Consider the following 20,066-nt stretch of genomic DNA (forward strand, 5'->3'; position numbering starts at 1 on the left):
AAATCATAAAATTTTGATTTTGGGGGTTGGAAGGGACCTTGAAGACCAGCAAGTTCCAAAACCCTGCCACGGACAGGGACATCCTTCACTACACCAGGCTGCTCAGAGCTCCATCCTTGAACTCCTCCCGGGATGGGGCATCCACAAGTTTCCTGGGAAATCTGTTGCTGTGCATCACCACAGCAATTTGGTGTGCAGCAATTTCCCCCCAAATATTTAAGCTAAACGACTATCTTTCAGTTTGGAGCCATCCTGCCTCATCCTTTCACTCCATGCTCTTGCAGAAAATCCCTCTCCATCCCTCTTGCATTCCCTGACTCGCTTTTCAAAGGAGTTTGGACCACAGTGATGACATGCTGCAGAGGCTGAGCAGGCTGCCGGAGGTGCTGGGTGTCCCTGAGCCCTCCTGTCACAGTTTGGAGCTGCCAGAGGTGCTGGGTGTCCCTGGGTGCTCCTGTTCCAGACCTTTTAGAGCTGCCAGAGGTGCTGGGTGTCCCTGGGCCCTCCTGTCACAGATCCTTTGGAGCTGCTGGAGATTCTGGGTGTCCCTGGGCCCTCCTGGAGGCCGTCCCAGACTCTTTGGAGCTGCTGGAGGTGCTGGGTGTCCCTGGGTCCCCCTGGCCACTGTCCCAGTGCCCTCCTGGGTGTCCCTGGGCCCTCCTTTGGAGTGGCCAGAGGTGCTGGGTGTCCCTGGGCCCTCCTGTCCCAGACCCTTTGGATCTGCCGGAGGTGCTGAGTGTCCCTGGGCCCTCATGTCACAGTTTGGAGCTGCCAGAGGTGCTGGGTGTCCCTGGGCCCTCCTGGCCACTGTCACAGACCCTTTGGAGCTGCCAGAGGTGCTGGGTGTCCCTGGGCCCTCCTGGCCACTGTCACAGACCCTTTGGAGCTGCCAGAGGTGCTGGGTGTCCCTGGGCCCTCCTGGAGGCTGTCCCAGACCCTTTAGATCTGCTGGAGGTGCTGGGTGTCTCCGGGCCCTCCTGGCCACTGTCCCAGGCCCTTGTGAGCTGCCAGGTATCCCCGGGCCCTCCTGGCCACTGTCACAGACCCTTTGGGGCTGCCCGGTGTTCCTGGACCCTCCTGGAGCTCGCAGACCCTTCGGAGCTGCTCGGCCCGCGGGCTTCGAGCTCTCTCTGGCGGCAGCACTCGGAACAGGCGGCCGGGCCCGAGCCCCTCCATCCCTCCTCCCTCCTTCTCCGGCTCCCCGGGCCAGTTCCAGCCTTTCTCCTGGGAAACGCTGCCGGAGGTGGATAACGGGCACCCCGCACATGTTTGCCGCCCCTCGATGAACTCCTGCTTCTTTCAAGGGCTTGGAAATGATCTCCTTGTCGCAGAAATATGGGCTCGTGAAGTCCATGAACTGCGAATCGCTTGAGGGTAAGGGGCTATTCTGGGAAATGCCACTGCAGCTTGCCCTGCACTGCCGCCCTTTCCCGGGCAGCTGCTGCTGCAGGCGGAGGTGGGGAGCAGGAGTGGGTCCTGCTCCTCTCTGGTGTGGTTTTCCATGTCCCTGTGCCAGGGCAGAGGGCACTGGCACACATTTGGGTCTTTGGGAGTCACTTTGCAACAGGGTTCTGCAAAAAGAGATTTTTTTTTTTGCCAAGGTGCAATCATAGAACGGTTTGGGTTGAAAAGGACCTTATAGATGGTCTGCTTGTGACTTCCCTGCCATAGGGAGGGACACCTTCCACTCTACCAGGTTGCTCAATGCCACATCCAGCCTGGTCTTGAACACTTCCATGGATGGAACATCCACAGCCTGTTTAAGGGCCTAACTACCCTCAGAGTAAAAAAATTCACCCTAATATATGACCTAAACTCACCCTTCTTCAGCTTAAAGTCATTCTCCTTTATCCTATCTTCACACAAGGGTTTTTGGGCTGCTTATCCATCCCTCTGGCTATGTCACGATTCACCCCCTTTTGAGATCCAGAGAAAGTGTGTGCAGAAATCTTCTATAACCCAAGAAAGCTAGAATGTCTACAATGGCTTATTTAAAAAAAAAAAAAAAAAAAAAAAAAAGCTAATTCTGCTTTCATATCCATTAAACTGTGTTGCATGAGTTTAAAAGGAAACAGAATCTGACCAAATTCTGCTGCAATTCAGCTATATAAAGGCATTAAGTTGAATGCTTAATTGGTGTAAATGGCACATTTCTGCTATTAGTGTTGGACTGCAGACAGCCTCAGTTTCAAACTAATGAACAAAAATTCTGGCCATTTCAGAAGGGAGAGAAAGATTCAAATCTACAAAGGGCGCTTCCCAAGATACTTTTGCTTATGTAAACATCTGACTGCAAGGAAGAAGAGAGGTTCTATGTACCGTTGGAACAAAATTTCAGTTACTGAAGCAGTTACTGTGTGTTTCCAGATGAGACCCACAACATGTGGAAGAGGTTTGTGCCCTTGCTCTGTGTTGTGCCTTCTCAGCCAGAGAAGCTGAGCTGCAAATGTGGTGTGGGTCAGTTTAGGGGCAAGCATTTCACACAGCTGCTAAGGATGGCCTTGTGACAGTATTCAGCATGGTGATCGGATATTTCCTCTGGAAATAAAGGAAAAGGAAGTCATGGCACAGAGGCTGAGAACTCCTGGCAGGTTTGGTGTGACAGCCAACAGCTGAAGTGAGCTGATGCCATGGCACTGCTGGTTAGAGATAAGAGCTGAGCAACAACTCTTGAGGAATGTGCAAGAGGACAGCAGAGAGTGGCTACCACTGCAGCTGTCCATCAGCAGTTAGGCTGGAAGAAGGAGGAAATGTAGCATTGTCCATAAGGCATCTTGTCAAGAGATTCCATCTTGCTCCATGCTGGGGACTGCTGGCAGCTCCAATGTTTGGGGGCCCTTGTTTTCTAGCCAGACCCCTGGATGTGGACACACCCTTTGATTGAGATCTGGCTGCTGTGCTCCATCCCCCTTCCCTCTTGTTGTTGGTGGAGCCAAGGTGCTTGGTGCTGTAGGACTCAAGAGGCTGTGCTTCTCCTCAGGACCAGCTCTGTGAGCCCTCATTCCTCCATGGGGGCATGCAGCCACCTCCAGCCCTGCCTGCTTCCTCCTCTGTGTGAACCACCTTCAGGGCTCGTCTGAAATCTCCTGTGTCTCTCAGCTGCTCAACATTTCATTTCTGATGTGTTTCTGATGTCCTTTTGTTTAGACAAATGACAAATCCCAGGAAGCCATAACCTAAAGCCCCATCTCTCTGAATAAGATGCAACCAGCTGTCTTTGGCTGCCTGGCAGGATTCAAACATTAACCCTCGCTGAGCATACAGTCATCCTGCAGCTGAGCTGCCCCAGCCTCACATCTCAAATTCCCAAGTGAAGGCCAGTGCCATTTAGAAGGATTTCCCAGCAGCCTGAGCAGCAGCAGCAGTCTGGGTGCCAGGCATTCTCGGGAAGAGCCCTGGGCAAATCCACAGGGTTCATTGCACTTGGGGCCCAGATGGCTCGCTTAGAAGTGTTAAAGGATTTTTCCTTGTCGACAAAGATATAAGAAGAGACTTCATTCCACATGCAGTTTTTGTAAGATGTTCCTCAGAAAAGGTGGGCGGTTTTGCATGCATTTTTTCCCCAACCCAAAATATTTTGCAGGAGGAGCTTTCATAGTGTGGCCTTACTCATCAACGCAGGCAGGATCACATCATTGAGGAATTATGTCTTAAACTAATTAGATAGGTGAAGCTACAAGGGCCCAGAACCTGAAAGAGTGTCCCCCCGCTAAGGTGGCAAAATGTTGTTTTCTGATTCACTAAAAAGCATCTAAGTGCTATTCCCATGAGAGCTAAAACATTTAAAGGGTTAGCAATTAATGGTTTATTAATGGGTGGGACAGGATTTGAAAAGTTCATGTATTCCTGGTCAGAGCTAAAGGAAAACAGCAGAATTGAAAGAAATTTGAAGACAAGTGTCCACTCAATGTTGTCCCAAGGCACACCCATCTGTGAAAGTGTCTTCTACCCCTCAAATCCACAATGACTAATGAGTGGTAAGATAATGGAGTTAGAACTCTTCAAAGATTACTTTACACAAAAGGGGAAGAGAAATTGCTTAGTGTCATTAGGAAAATTGGGATGAAAACAAGTGATGGAAAATGTAGCCTGACACTCAAGAAACTCCGAGCCACTGACACGAAACTGTGCCCAGCCTGATTGCCAGGGAGAGGAGACAGAAAGAGGCGTCTGATTGTGGGCATCTCACAGACTCCTGCTTGTGGTTTATAAAGTGCCATGGATGCTGTAAGCAGGACACTCTGGGGATTTACAGTCCTTAATGACCTCAGAGCTCTTCCAGATACACATCTGACCTCGATGTTATCTGTAATACTTGGCCAATGCTGCAGCCTGCAAAGGAAGACTTTTTATCTGTGTTCTCTCTGACTGAACTTGTATGTGACATTAGAAAGAAGATCATTTTAAGATTTTTTTTCTCTTAGTATTTTGTATGCTGAGACTTGAGAGTGTCTGTGCCTGTCACAGAGACAGTATCACATGAATGCTGGGGGATATTTATGGCTAGAAGTTTGTTCTTTTATTTGGGGTTTAAGATTCCCCTCTTTCCACCTGCTTATGTACATATAATGCCACATTAATAGTAATGTGGCATTACTATAAAGAATTAGCATTTTTAAGAGCAAAGTGGACTTGTCATCCTGAATCTATGTGGGTTTTATGCCAGCTCAAAGAAGTGCAGAATTGCAAATAAATGCAGTGCTGACATGAACCATGATGCTTAGCTCTCATGCAGCATATAATCTCACATACTCTAATGTTAATTAAATTCCTCAGAAGCAGCTTTCTGATCTCTCTACAGGGAGCTTGTTTGCCTTGAAATGAACTACTGTGCTGAGATAGTCTCCACTATACCAGCATTACGTTCACTACATTAACTCAGTAAAGACTTGGCATAAGACTTGTGGCTGAACCTCAGTAATCCCCTTTGCTTATCTGGAAACCCAGGGCTCCTGCTCTGTGGGGTCTGATGCTGGTGACTCGAGGTGACACCAACCTTTCTGCTTGTTCCAGCACCCTGAAATGGTGCCACAGCATTCAGAGGAGTCATGCAAAGCAATGAGCAGGAACGTGGCTTTGTTTGCAAAGCCATCCCCACCCTGACTGAGAATTGTTGCCCTCTATCCACTGGTTTTGCTGGTGGCCCTTTAGAAAGGGTCTGGGAGAGTGTTGTCTCTCTAGAGCAGCTTCCCCTCCCAGCCCCAAGTGTATTCTGACTTGCCACATGTTTCAGAGAGCAGCAGGAGCAGAAGTGGCTGACACAGAGCTCTGCTGTGTTGGAAACCTCAGCCTTGCAGCAGCCAAACCCTCCAGATAAGCTGCACCCCTGGCTACTGGGTGAAGCTCTGGGAGAGAGAAGATGTTACCAGTTCCAGAGGGAAAAAAGCTAATATTTCCTCATTTTGGGGGCAGCTTGGCTTCTTCTAGGCTGTTGTGGTTGCTCAGGTTTGGGGAAGAGGAGGGTAAGGTGAAGTGTTTCTGCCCAGGCAATGATTTGGGGATCAAGGGGCTGGTTAACTCATGAGTGACTGAAGACTGCTGCTGTGTTTTGTTATCAGGTGAAAAAAACTCCCATTAAAGGTGTTTCCTGACTATGTGACTTCATCCCTCTTAGAAAGAAAGAGGAGGAACAGAAACTAATACCCAAGCTTTGCTTGGTCCTGGGGCACATTGAGAGTGGTTTTTCTCTTGTAAATTAAATTATGGGACCATTTGCTTGGCTTTGGTGTGAACAAACAATGAAATAGGAAAATCTCCTATTCAGGGTGAGAGTCCTGGACATCTTTGAATCCACTTAGCATTCTGTGTAGTGTCAGGATATTAGTCCTGAGTGCTCTCAAATATTCCCAGAGGTTACAAGCTCAAGCACTCGACTCAAGCAAAAGCTGAGACTTTTAAAGATGGATACAAAGAAAACCAAACTCCCCTGGGGTATCCAACACACCCTACGCTGCCAGTTTGTGCATTTCTCTCTCCATCCCAGCAGTGTGAGGTGTGAGGGCTAAGAATGGGAGATGTCAGGGGAATTCATATTCCAGGGCAATATGGAATGTGGGGTTGTGAGGAGATAAATATTTGCAGAGCGCCTTAAAAGCTGGTGTGGCTCATCTGGCTGGGTGCATTTGCTCTGCACAAGTGTCTTGGTCTGTGCTGGGGCTGGGTTTGGGCCAGCACTGCTCCTGGGCTGAAATCCCACAGGGAGAGGCCTCAAGGAGCCCCAGAGCTGGGAGGGAGTGGGATAACCATTGTGGGTGGGAGGTGGGAGGACACTGAGGGCGCTAAAAGTGAAACTTCACTGACACCACCCACCCAGCCGACCTCGAGTGGCGTGTCCTTATGTCAAATCTAGTGCTCACACAGCCCTGAGATTGCTTTCTTAGTGCAGCTACTGCTGCTACTCATTTTTTGCTGTTTTGGGGTACTTGGAGGTGATATCACCGCTATACCAAAACATTCATTTTCTGGGGGGAGCTAAGGTACATTAATGCATTCTGGAAAGACTTTCCAGGGGGCCTATATTGAGGCAATGGATCAAATCTTCCATGATCCTTGTTAACATTCAACCTGGAATGGAAGGTTTTTAATTCTCCTTGTCGTGAAGTGCTGCCAGGCTGAGGTCTCAGTTCCTCTGTTAAACCATACTCCCATCAGAATCAATGCCAGGTGTAAATAAATGCAAACCATTTAATCCATTGCCATTTATTTTTAAAAAGCACTGTCAAACTTCAGGTCACTTTGATTTTCTCTTAAAAAGGATGACATTACACTCTTTGTCAGTACAGAATGGTGTTTAACACAGCAGGTAACACAGCAGGTCTTTGGCAACATAGCAGATGACTTAATGCAGGGAGAGTTTTACTGATTATTGAAAAACGTTTCTCTCTGCCCAAACAAGGACCTTCTAGGTTTAACCTATGTAATTCAGAAACATCAGATAAAATAGTAATTTCATTGTAAGTATATATTTTTACTGGATTTGTATAACCTTGCAGCTATGGTCAAAAACTTCCCTTTCAACCAGCACCTTACAGAGCACTCACATTTGCCCTAATCAAAGAAATGGAAGTTGGGACAAATGCAGGTTTGCTGTCCATTAATGTGGATAGGAAATGTGTATTGCAGAAATCTCTCTCAATACAAGTACCAGTAACTCAATTTGGAATAACTTGTGGTTAGTGGGATTTGCTTTTAAGCAACTAAGTTCAAATATGTAATACTGCAATAGTGGGAAATGGTTTAGATTAAGCAAATAATGTAAAAATCATTTATGGTTTTATTTTTATTAAATTTTCTTGTTGTCACAAGCTCAGAGCCTGATGCTGCAAATGGCTGAGAAGCTCCTGGGAATTGCTAAATACTTTGCAGTACCATGTGTAGGAGGAGGCTGAGAAGATTTTAAAGCACTTTGTGGAAAATATGTTTATATCTGAGTTGCAGATGAAAAACTGTGCAGGACAAACTGTATCAGAATTACCATACTGGCCAGTGAAAACCTTTTTTAGAACAGCAGTGTGAATGTGTAGCCTCAGACAGGGGCTCATTGCCCAGTACCCCATCTTATTTTTACAGCTGCAAGCTATTTTCAGTTCAGGGGGGTTATTGAGCCCTGTGTGGTTTGTAGTCAGCACTAGTGACTGCTCTTCTAAACATCTCTCCATTCTCTTTCATGTATGGAAACCCAACAACCTTTGGCAAAGACCTTCCTAGCCATGTGAGAAACAATCCTGTTTTGTTTTGGAGCAGATTTCTGCTTTGCTCCTTTTGATGGTCCTCAAAGAGGCTGCAGAGAGCTGATCCCTCACCTGCTCCCTCCAGAACACCTGGCAGACTGGAGAGAGTTCTTCAATATTTTCCCCCCTGGCCAGTGGCTGCTCAGTCATTCTTTGTCTGAAAGCTGTCCACACCTTCAGCCATCCTTGCTGCTTTTGAAATTTTCCCAGTTTTAACTGTACTGCTTGAGAGCAGGGTAGCAGAGCCGTGCTGACTCCTGCAGGTGTATGCAGCCCGTGCATTTGGACAGTAATAAACAAATTTCCAATGTTTCAGTCCCTATTGTAACAATTCCCAGCATAAAGGACACCAGACCTATGTACATTATCTCCAAGCACAACCTCTCAGGAAGTTCTGTTGCTTTGGATTAATTATGGACATTAGCAGTTTTTAACCCTGTGTTTCAGTGGGGGAAAAATGAAGACAGAGATTGACTGCAATAAGAAGATTTATAAATCTGTTGCCAAAAAGCACGACTGAGCCAACAAGGCAGATAACAAGAAAAATAGCAAGCACACAGTTTTATTTTTGTCTTAGCCCTAAAAGTCTCTTTTTTTAATAGTGGAGGCTTGTATACTGGTGAACATAAACTATGTTCTGATCAAATTTACTGAGAGTTTGACCTAGAATAAGTCACTGTAAGCATGTAGGATTTCTGTGTGGATGTGTGGACTTGCTCCATATACATAGCTCAGTAGGTCTTGACTGCACAAGATTGTTTCAATTTTTAATGAAAGATGCCTGGAGATAAAATATTTAATACCTCTTTCTGTACAGTCCAACTCCTCTTACTACCACCACAAAAATTGCAAAGGGCAGTGATACTGCTTGTTGCTCCAACAAGTGTTTTAGAGCAAAGGATGTTGCTGCTCCTTTGTGTTTTAGAGTAAAGGATGAAAAGAAAGGCTTTATTTTTAAGTTGGAAATAGTTTGCAAAGATCACTAACTCTGAACTGAATCTTGCAGTCCTGACTTACTAAGGTCAGTGGGAATCTCACAATTGAAACTTCTATTTATATAAGAAGAGGTTATTCAAGTGAGAGCTAGGAGAAACCTTCTTGACTCTTTTTATTTTGTTTTTTCTCTGGAGAAAAAGAATTTAAAATTCAAAAGACCCTCTCCACAAAGAGTAAGTGGTATAGAGAGATTCTGTAAGTTCTCTGAAAGGGAAATTCATTGTTCTACTGTCTGCCTAGGGGTAACAATTAGAGCCATCCCCTTCTTTTGACTAATTTTAAGTGTTCCTGATTGTTTCTGGGAGAAATCTTTAAAGAACTCTATTCCTTACAGTGCACATTTTCCCTTCTGGGAGCTGGAAGTGTTTCTGCTCTATCAGTGGGAAGCTGCTGTTCAGGAGAAGGAACTTTAAGCACGAGTTGGCTCCAGTGGAAGCTGATAGGAGCTGGTGATCCATGTGCATTACAGTGCTGGCTGATCAATAATAATTCAGGGATAGAGTGGCGTGGCATCTACTGAGAAGTATTTCAGGGTTTGTGCTGCTTTTCCATGGGGACTGTAGCGCAATCTTCACTTATAAAGACATGTGATCCGAAAGCCTGAGGCAGAACAATCCTTGTTTTCACAGGAGAAGCTTTTCTTGGCTGCAAAAGCTTTTACGTTCTTATCTTCCTTTCTAAAAGCTGTGTCTTCTGCACAAAATTATATATTAAAAAAAAAATAAAAGAGGAGCTTAGGATGGCAACAACATCACAACCTCTGCAAGGTAAAACAACATGTAAAAAAATATTTTGGGCAGTGTTTCCTCATGCCTGCTTCATTGTGTCTCTTGTCATCTATGCTTTTCTTGGGGCTCTCATGTTTTCCCACATTGAAAGTACCCGGAAGGTCACAGTAAGTGAAGAATACAGAACATTTCTGCAGAAGCTGATGTGCCTCGCCAGAAAGTTACCAGGTATGTACTGGAATTTCAAAATGACTTATCTGCACAGGGAGCTATTAATTACTTTGCTTTTTGAATGAGTTTTTTTTTTGCTTTTTAAGACATTCTTCAAAATACTAGCAGCTTATCCTGCAAACAGGATTTTCACTCTGCCTAGCTAATGACACTGCTGGTGTCTTCTTTAGCTGTGATTTTTGACTGCAAGCTTCCCAGTCCTTGTGTTCCTGCCTAGACAGATTTCCCTGAGATGCCTGTGTTCTCCCTTTTTGCCAGGTTCTTAACGAGCAGCTGACATTCCTGTGGTATTTCCTGCAGTTTGCTGGAGTTGAATCCTCTCTCTCAGAAAGTTTTTCCAGCTGCCTCTTCCCTGCTCTGAGCTTCCCTGCCAGCCCTCTGGTGATGGGATGCTCAGAGGGAGACAGGTGCAGTTCTGCACCCCAGACCCAGTGATTGGAGGGAGTAGAGGAGAAAAGAAGGGTCAGAAATCCTCCTGGATTTGTGATGGGGCTTGTACATAGGCTTGGAGTTTCACTCAGGTAGCTGTGCTGACACAGTGATCAGTTTTGGGCAATTAAATAATGTAAATAATGTCCTTTCCAGCAAAGCCCAGCCACGGGGAGGAGGAAGAAGGGTAGCAGGATTCACAGCAGGGCACTGGGCAGTGACATCCAAGTGGTTCATAGTGGTTCCCTGTGTTGACCCCACATTTCTTGGCGCCTCTGGGTCAAAAGTAGACTAATCTCCTGGGAAGTCCAAAATGAAACAGGACATTCAGGCTGGAAGCTGGTTACTCAGTCCTGCTTCTTTATGTTTTTTTTCCCTGTACTTTTTTTCACCAAAGCCACTGAACCCACCTGATTTTCTCAGAGGTGGGGGTGAGGGGCTTGAAAGGGGAGGGTGAGAAGGGGAATATTTTTATATTTTTAAGACAATATGAGCAAATTCTCAGCTGCAGTATATTTGACTGGGGTTGCAGGCAGGCTGCTCCCTGGGTGGTGGTCTGCAAACACTCACTGTGCCTCCTGCTGTGACTGTGACAGATAACTGGACAGATAACCTGACAGAAAATGAGACGTTTATCCGCGACATCCATCAGCTTTTGAACACAGCTGACCCAGTCTGGTTTATCAACCCAAAAGAAAGATGGAATTTCTTTGGGTCTCTCTTTTTTTGCTGCACAGTATTCACAACTGTGGGTAAGTACAGAGGTAAAGTAACACCCTTCAGAATAAATTCCTGTTGCTGCTTTCTCTAATGAATTTCTTCCAGAGAATTAAAACCACCCTAAACAAGCAAACAAACAAACAAACCCACCCCTACTAAACCCAAAGCCCAAATCTCTTTGAATTTTTCCCCTGAATATTGCTGTTGAGTCTGCAAGTGGCTCTGCAAACACAGACTGCAGAGACATAGCTGAGTCACAGAAACAAGTCACAATTTAGTGATTAGTGATGGTACACACTAATTAACTGCATCATTACATATATACTATAATATGAATTCCTATATGATGTTCACAGAGCTATTGAAATAAAAAGAAATATCCATATTTCAGTCTCAAACCTTATCCTTCCCACTGTTGTGTGTCCTCTTGGGTAATGTTTTCTTCTCTGGAAAAGGGAATTCATAATACTTATATTGTTTTTCAATTGCTTCTCAGTTACTTATGTCTAATTCAGCTTTGTTAATCTGTGGTTCTGTAATTAACCACCGTGTTCACATTTCTCTGGGTTAACAGCACATGATAGTGTTTAAGTCACACCTTTGAAATCTTTCAGTCTGACTTCATATTTCAAAGGAGGACCTAAATCAAATAGAAACATCTGCTCTGATTTTGGCTCCCTCTGCATTGCTAAATACAACTCCTCATGCTCATTCCCAAAGCTACTTTTATCCCTTTGTTAATCTTTCTCAAATGCTGGCAAGTACAGGCACTGTCTATCCAAATTTGTCATAATCAAAGCTGGATGGGAAATATTCCCACAGCATTGTATCAAATTGCAAAGACATTTCTCCACTGCAGGAGGATGTGCTCAAGATCCCAGCATGGGGATGCATCCTACTGTAAGAGAAAAACCTTAAAAAGAGCTTATCCTACACAAGGAACAGTGTGAGAGCTCACCCAGAGCCCTTGTGGGCTGTGTCACAGCTCAAACCTCACACTCTCATCTTTTGGGTGACTGCTCAAGCTCAGCTTCTTGCAGTTAAAGACAAAAGTCTGGGTGGCCAGAGATGCACTGGGGATGAGACCAAAATCCTCAGCCCTGTGAATATTTCCTGGAACAAACACAGCAGCCAAGGACTTTTGAAAGGGAGTGTTTTATCAGAAAGCTTTGACTTCAGCAAGCTGATGAAAAGGCATATTGTGGGAAATGTCTTCCACGGGCGTATTTACCCTCCTCCATTAACGTGGGACTTGACAAATATCCCCATACACACCAACCCAACAAATTGATTTCTAAGCTGCCAGTACTTTTTGCCTTCAGAGCACTGAGTATTAATGCAGCTTCCTCAATTTTGACCTGAATTTTGGGATCAGTAGGAAGCCCGGAACATTTGCTGTTAATAGATGGAATAGGTGGCTATTTCCATTGCAGCGGGTTTGTTATTTGTAGAATCAGGAACTGATAAATCACCTTGGGATAGAATCAAATTATCTACCTTGAATTTTCTGGGAGAATTGAGTCATCTAGTCTGAAGTTTGATGGACTGAACTGGATCTCTTTGCTGCCTGGGGAGGCTGCCTAGTGGCTCAGCTGGGAAAGATTTTTGCATAGCTAAATTTAGGCTCAGGATAACTTTTAAGCCTGGAAACTGCACTAGGTATTTTTAATGCACAGAAATCAATTTTAAAAAGAGTAAATAAGATCACTTTGTGCAATAATGACAATAATCTTTCCCAAGTGCTTTGAGAGTTTCCCAGTTTGCCTGCGGGGAAGAGAGTGACCAAGAATAAATGATATTTCAGTGCCTCACAGCAAAGCAGGGACTGAGGCTGGGTTCAGACCAAAGGCTGAGGCAGCCACAAGTGAAAACATGCATGGATGAAGAAAATGAGGGAAACCATACCTCAACATATGAGATGATAATCTGACAGGCTAAGTACTTGGCCTAGAAGTTCCTCTAGGAAAAAATGGTCTTTGAAAGGAGAGAAGGAATACTCAATGTCTTCTGAAGGATTAAGAGAAAAATGGTTGATAAAATTTAATACAGTTACTATAATACCAAATTTTCTCCCACTATAATGGAAAATTATTTACAGCTTGAGTTTCATATCCAGTATGTTAGAGGAAGGAAATATAAACACCCAAACTGGATTTAGGGAAAAGGCATATCTTCTGCTACCAATTTTATGTATCACATCTCTCTCTTTCTCTTCTCATCCCCTTCTTATTCTTGTTCAAGGTTATGGCAATACCTATCCTGTGACACGGAATGGGAAGTGTCTCTGTATGTTGTATGCTTTATTTGGGATCCCCCTGATGTTCTTGGTCCTGACAGACATGGGAGACATCCTTGCAACTGTCTTATCCAAGTCCTACAACGAGTTCAGGAAACTGCAGTCAAAAATTCTTGCCTCTAAACTCTGTTCTGGATCCACATGCAGCAAAAGGAATGAACTGAAATCCAGGGAACAGTCTAAAATAGTCATCAACGAGCCCCTGGCCATTATGGAAGTGCTGAGAAGTCAGTCAGGTGTGAAACAGGTCAAATACCGCAACGTGGAACTTTTTGAAATGTTAATTGCCAGGGAGAATGAAAACACCCAACCAGCAAGAAATAAAAGCATGGAGAGATGGAGTTCATGTCCTGAACTAGCCAGGGAAAAGACTGTGTCGAGAGTAATCAAGAATTTTGACAAAATAGGAAAAGAGTTAGAAAAATTAGATGTGCCCATTGTGTTGATGGTGCTCGTTATCTTTGTGTACATCTCCTGTGCTGCTGCTATTCTTCCAAAATGGGAAAAAAAAATGGATTTTCAGGAAGCCTTTTATTTCTGCTTTATCACTTTGACCACTATTGGATTTGGAGATACAAAGTTAGAGCATCCCAAGTTTTTCTTGTTTTTTTCCCTCTACATTATAATTGGCATGGAAATTGTCTTCATTGCTTTTAAGCTGGGCCAAGACCGTTTAATTGTCCTGTATAAAAAGGTGATTTCATTTTGTGCAGAGAAAAATATGCCTTCAAAGAAAATATATCCAAAATAAGAGCAGTCATTTCTCCTTCACTTGTCAGCACTAGCCACTGCAAAGAGATGGAATTGTTTCTGTACATTTCTGCCTTGGGCTGGCAGGTGCCATATTTTAATCTGATTTCCTCTGAGAAATGACTGTGAAATGGCTGAACACTTCTGGAGGCACCTGGTGAAGGTATCTCCAGGGTAGACTTTGCAAAGGGGACTCTTCTCCTGAATAATCACAGATGCTGCCTGATGAGGAAGGTGAAGGCTCTCCTTGACAGTTCTCCCTGACATATTGTGCAAAGCTCTGACTTTCTGCAGCCTTTCTGTCCCTTCTCCCACTGCAAGCAAATTCAGGAATTTTGTTTTCAGTACTCGTCCAAGCAAGACCCAGATCTCCTGGAAGGTCCTGTCCCGCCACCTTCTCTGCAGCCGGGCTGTGTCTGTCTGTCCTGACTGTGACACCCTGCTCGTCACCAGAGAGAGCTGGGGGGAGAGGTGTGGACCCAGCTGCAGAGTGTGGCAAACATCACACCTGGCACAGCTCAGGGAAATGTCCCATGGAAAGGAAGGACACCACATTTCCCCATCTCTGCCACCTGTCCAGAAACCAGTCAGAGAATTGCTCATCTGTTCAGAGCTGGAAGCACTCCTGCTCCACCATGGCTCAGGGTGTCTGTGCTCGAGTCAATGTGTGTCCCACAGGGCCCAGCTCCCGAGGTGCTCAGGGCAGGTTCTGCTCCCTGGTGGTGTCTGGGGAAGGCACAGCAGCCCTGGGGTGGCTGCAGCCCTGGAGTGATGCTCCATGTCACTGCTGTCACAGGAGCCTGTGCCGAACACCAACCCAGAGATCCCCACTCCTCACCCCCATTTCACTCTGCTCCACCTCTGGGAGCTCCCTGACCCACCTGTTTCACTGGGATGTGGGGAGGACCTCTAATTATAGAATTTTGGAGCACATTAAGATGAGAATATAATTTTTTTCTTCAGGATGTTGCTTATATTATTAATAATTTGAATTATCAATAATAGCTTCTCATTAAAACCAATAATTTAGAATAAAAATATATAATTCATATAAAAGAAATCACTAACTTTAATTAACCACATTTAACTTATGATGACATGCTTGCCCACTAAGTGTGAAGATCTCTAGATAATAAAAAATGCTTGATTATTTACAGAATGTACAATATTCTCCATTAGCAAATTTACCAGTTGAAGCTGAGATTTTCAGAATATTTACATGCCATCTTATGTCTGTTGCACTCCATGTATGTGGCAATATGTATTCAATCCTTATTAATAATTAGATACAATTAAGCATTAATGATATCCAAGATATATATAATGACTGATAGTAAATAGAGAAGTGTTTTATAAGAATAAAAATAAAAAATGCAGAAGCTGGAAGAAACTTCAGTTAACTCTGTCATGTTTGCTGTGATTTTGGCCTTACATAGAAAGTCCCTCTATTCATATCAGTATTCCCATATTACTTAATTTTGTGTCTTCAGATTAAAATCAGTGTAGAGCTTTGGTACCATGTCAGAGTTCTCAGAAATCAATGAAAGGATTTGCATGGATCAGATAACTGCACTTCCTGCCCCTCAAGGTTTTCCTTGTGATATTCTAAACCTGTCAATATTTTTAATAACTGGTCTGTATGTAATTTAATTTGTTTCTGTCGTATCAGTGGAATCTCATTTATGGAGACCAGTTAATCCTGAATTTATGCCCTGTATATTTCTCAATGGCACAGTACCTTAATACCTTCCCATTTACTTTATGGATTTAGGGAATTTTGGCTGGATTTACAATAGAGATTCTGCACCAAATCATTCTAGTTATGGCCAAGGGATGGCAGTAAACAGCTTTCTTTCCTATAGAACCTGTCAGTTAAGGGGGATAAAAACTGATTTATTAGGAGATGGAACAAATCACATAAACATTACCCTCTATAAACCAATAAGGCACCTGACTGTTGAATATTGTGCACAACTCTGGTGCTCCACCTCCCAAAGGATATGTAAATTTGGAAAAAATTTATAGGGTAAGGGTGAAGGATGAACAAAGATAGGAAACAACTTCCATACAGGACATGTACAGGAGATCTCTAGTCTGGAAAGAGGTGAGAGTCTGATGGAGAGATGTGTAACATTACAAGGGCTCAGAGAAGGGGAACAAGGAATGATGGAATGATTTTCAAACATCTCTCATTGTGAGAGCTGGGGCTGACAAATGAATCCCACATGTGACAGGCTTAAGAAAAGAAACAGAAAGAAGAGAAAATGGTGCTTCACACAAGATATAATTAAGCCATAGCTATTCCTTGTCATGGGAGGATGTGGCAATTAAAAGTTCTCATTAGATCAATGAGAGATGGGACAAAACCATGAAAGAAAAACATTAAAAACAATTAAATCCAAAGATAATAATTCTGGCTTGATGATCACTGAATTCTAAACTGGGAGATGAGGAGAACCCTCTCTACAGATTTTGCTGTTCTTGTTTTCTTCCTTTGCAACCTGCTATCCCTCAGAGACAGGAGGTATTCTGTCCATCCTGCTCTGGCCTGATTTCCATGCCTGGAATGCATAGAAACACATTGCTACAGAGCTAAAAAGCCACTCAGCAAACCTAATGCCTAAATAGATATTTAGTTTCATATTTGTGTGCCAGGTAGGCAAACCAGTCCAGTCTGATTGTGCAAAACATATCACCAAAAACTGTGATTTAGGCAACACCACACAACCAGTCTGCAGTAAAAGTAAAGTGGTCATTTGACTTGTGTCATGAACTTAAAGGAGGGTGGAGAGTTGGACACACATTGCATTGTCAGGAATAAAAATGTATTTATGTCTTCTGTTCAGGTGTACTGGAACAGTGATCCCACAAACAGGAATACCCAGTCCTGGTTCTCTTACCCAGAGTTGGGAACCAGTTTCCAGATGGCAGAGCAGCAGCTTTGGGCTGACAGTGACACTGCAGAGCAGGATCTGAATGTAAATACAGTAAATATAGTCACAGCTAATGAAAATGAAACAAAGTAGTGACTAATGGCTCATTTAGTGCATAAATATTTATGATTTGACTGTTCTTATCATGGACTAAGTCCTGGAAGAATTTAGAGTCTCTGCCCACAGAAGTTTTTATCCAACAAAATTGACATGGAGACCAGCTTTGTTTGCTTCAAAGCAGTACAAAATATTGCTTTTCATAAATTTTCCCCATCAGGATCTGCATGAGATGGCAGATTAGATGTGAGGGGCTTCATTGAAGAACTCTTCTATCAGGAAAGACGTGACTGATGGGGAAGGAGCTGCTTGATGTGTAACCCACAGCGGATATGAGTTATTACAGCCCCAGCTGGAGAGCTTTACAGATCAAATGCACTTGATGCTGAAGGATGCTGGATCAATCACCCTTGATTGGGCCAAGATGGCAGCTGTCACGAGCACTTAGGAGCAGAGGGCAGGGTATCCCTGCTCTGGGAATCACAGGGAAACAACCATAGGAATGAGTGGAAGGGGTGGAAAATAATCTTTGGGCAGGAGGGTTAGGAAATGACAGCAGCAGTGGAGGAAAAAGCCATTTTCTGTGTAGACATAAATATGGTGAAGAGATGCCTGAGACTGAAAATACAGTGGGGGCTGGTTGCTGTGGCTTGGGAAGGTTTGTGCAGCCAGCTTGGCTGGAGAGCCCTTCTTAAACCAGCACAGTGGTCATGGGTGATGGGCTCCAGCACAGGTCTCACCACCAGCAGCCACAGCAGGGCAGAAAGTCTGTGCAAGGAATCCTCCTTGATTAAGAGAGATAAAACAGTGTCAGAAAGAAGATACAGGGTCTGGATTGAAAAGCCATTAATGAAACATTCCTCTCATCCTCTGCTCTGTCATTCAAAGGATGACATTTTGTTCACAAGCATCTTTTGCACGAGCAGTAATTCTGAGAACTCAGGAAATTCTTAATGGGATGTAGGACTTGTCATCTGTGTTCCAGTAATTCAGATGTAGTCCAGATTTTAGTGGGCTCCATTTTGATAACATCTGATAACACTTTGATGGCTTTTATGCTTTTTCAACTTGTTCCAGGTGGAGATGCACCCACATCACAAAAACACTGCCATATAATGAATGCTAATTGCATGTGTGGTGGCAGGCCCAGCACGGGCCAAGGCTGGGACTCCAGCTGGGAGCAGTCCCTGCAGTCCCCATTGCTTCCAGGTTCCCAGCATATCTTGTGATCCTAATTTCCAGACCACAGGGAGCATCAAATGGAGCATGTGTGGCTGTTGCATGCAATCTGAGTGTTTTGTGAACCTAGGAGGATGGGTCTTATAATTTAACCTGGCTTTCATAAATGAAACACTCTGAAAATTTATTATTCTTATATATAAGTAACAACAATATTTTGTTGTTGTTGTTATTACTATTAATAAGCAACTCCACAGGCTGTATTCAGCATGTTCTGCCAGGACATGCTATATTCTAAGTCCAACTTTAAGTATTTAGCTGGGCTATATTTCCATTTCTTCCTCACCTTATGCACCACTCATATGTAGAAAAAATATTTTTCAAGCCATCTGACATGGCAGCCTGCATTTACATACAGAGCAAGGGAGATGAAGTTGCTCAGGATAAATTTCAATTGTTTCTTAAAGTACACAGGCACAGATAGCAGTGGAAATACGAGGAATTTTCTCCATCACTCACATAGCAAATCATAGCTATGTGAAGACAGCAGATCTCTCATATATGAAGCCAATATTTTTAGGATAGCAGTCTGAGGTCGAAGTGCAAACCTTCATGAGCAATGGAGTCCATGAATGCATTGCTTGTATGTGCCAATAATTGATTGTCTGCACGTGGTTTTCATCAGAGAGTTTTAGGAAGTGCTTGAACAAATGTTACTTAGCTTGTGTGCTTATGGGTTTGCATGTGAATCTGAGCTTTTTTATTCTCTTTTTTTTTTTCTTCTTTGAGTTAAAAAATCAGTCTCTGAGTAGATAGAATGTAGTTCTTTTGAGGTTAGTTTAGGCTTTTTCAAACTGATGAAGCTCTCAGTGTCTGGCTGAGGGCAGAATCCTTCCAACACTGATCTTGTGCATAAAACTTTATGTCTGTGCATTTTCAGGATGCACAAAAATCCAGAGGAAAAGGAAAGCAATGGGCAAGAAGGGAAAGGGAAGCAAGAAGAAAAGAGTAGAAATTCAACAGTGAAAAATGAATTTCCATGTTAAGCATCCACTGATGAGAAATCAGGGTAACGATGCTACCAACACTGATTCATTACATTATCTGCTTCCACAAACCCCTGTGTGAACAGGAAAACGGAGTGAGAGAACACCACAAAACCAGCAGATAAAATTGCCAGTGTTCTTGATGTGCTGCTGGAAGAGAGCTCCTTGATCTGCTGCGCTCTGCAGACTGTCATCGTGCTCTGATCTGTGCCCTGTGGGGGACAGCCACCCGCTCGCTGCCTTCTGTCACACGTGGCAAAGGATCTGAGAAACAGAACCAGAGCTGCAGGCTGGGGTTCTCACTGTGGGTACCAGACACTCACTTTCTAATATTTTCCCCTCTTTACACTTTTCTTGTGGAAAGTAATAGGAGCTGTTGCTGCCAAAGGAATTTGGGAGTTTGGGGAATTCGGTTGTGTATGAATCCTTCTGCTCACCAGCTTGATAATGCACATGGTTTTAGGCTGTTTGTGTCTCACACAAGCATCCAAACTCTCAGGAGAGCACTGGCTGCCTGGATTTCACTGAAGCTTAATGGATGGTCCAAATACACTTGCCAGCCAAAAACTGCAAGTGTTTTCAAAGCAAATCTGAGTATAGGGTGGTATTTTTGGCTGAAGCACAAAATGCTGATGATGAAGAGAAGGCTTTTGGAAAGGCTTTAGCATTTCCACCTTTGAATAACCCTGTGAATTGAGCCATTCATGTCAGTAAGAAGGGAAGGAGCTGAAGGATAAAGCTCTTTGTGATCCTCCCATGCTGTCACTGTCACTTCTGACATGAGACATGTCAGGTCACACTGCTGGTGAAGGAGGGCTGGCTTTCTCCAAGGCTCACTCCAAGCTCTTCCATTTCCCCAGGAGAACACCAAACAGTGGTATGATCTACTTCAGACAAAGCAATATATGTAATTTTTTATAAAAAAAATGTTTTTCAAACAGTTTAAATAGCCTTGTGACAAGACAGCCTTG

General features: G+C 43.9%; 2 protein-coding genes across 2 annotated transcripts; one reads left to right on the forward strand and one right to left on the reverse strand.

Moving 5' to 3' along the window:
- Positions 1-409: 409 nt before the first annotated feature.
- Positions 410-1,354, reverse strand: LOC131561623 (collagen alpha-1(I) chain-like). Its single transcript, XM_058810985.1, has one exon. The coding sequence runs from the start codon at positions 1,352-1,354 to the stop codon at positions 410-412; it is 945 nt and encodes a 314-aa protein (XP_058666968.1).
- Positions 1,355-9,465: 8,111 nt separating this feature from the next.
- KCNK18 (potassium two pore domain channel subfamily K member 18) lies at positions 9,466-13,881 on the forward strand. Its single transcript, XM_058810898.1, has 3 exons — positions 9,466-9,682; positions 10,711-10,866; positions 13,076-13,881. Exons 1-3 carry the CDS (start codon positions 9,466-9,468, stop codon positions 13,879-13,881), a joined length of 1,179 nt encoding a protein of 392 aa, XP_058666881.1.
- Positions 13,882-20,066: the final 6,185 nt, after the last annotated feature.

Source organism: Ammospiza caudacuta, chromosome 9 (genome assembly GCF_027887145.1).
Source record: "Ammospiza caudacuta isolate bAmmCau1 chromosome 9, bAmmCau1.pri, whole genome shotgun sequence".
NCBI classification, from domain to species: Eukaryota; Metazoa; Chordata; class Aves; order Passeriformes; family Passerellidae; genus Ammospiza; species Ammospiza caudacuta.

What these genes read in the sequence shown, in the direction of transcription:
- KCNK18 (XM_058810898.1), top strand. Translation starts at nt 9,466, where the DNA reads ATGGCAACAACATCACAACCTCTGCAAGGTAAAACAACATGTAAAAAA. An exon ending in CCTCGCCAGAAAGTTACCAG is followed by an intron (nt 9,683 to 10,710) that starts GTATGTACTGGA and finishes TGACTGTGACAG; the next exon opens with ATAACTGGACAGATAACCTG. An exon ending in CACAGTATTCACAACTGTGG is followed by an intron (nt 10,867 to 13,075) that starts GTAAGTACAGAG and finishes TTCTTGTTCAAG; the next exon opens with GTTATGGCAATACCTATCCT.
- LOC131561623 (XM_058810985.1), bottom strand. Translation starts at nt 1,354, where the DNA reads ATGGACTTCACGAGCCCATATTTCTGCGACAAGGAGATCATTTCCAAG.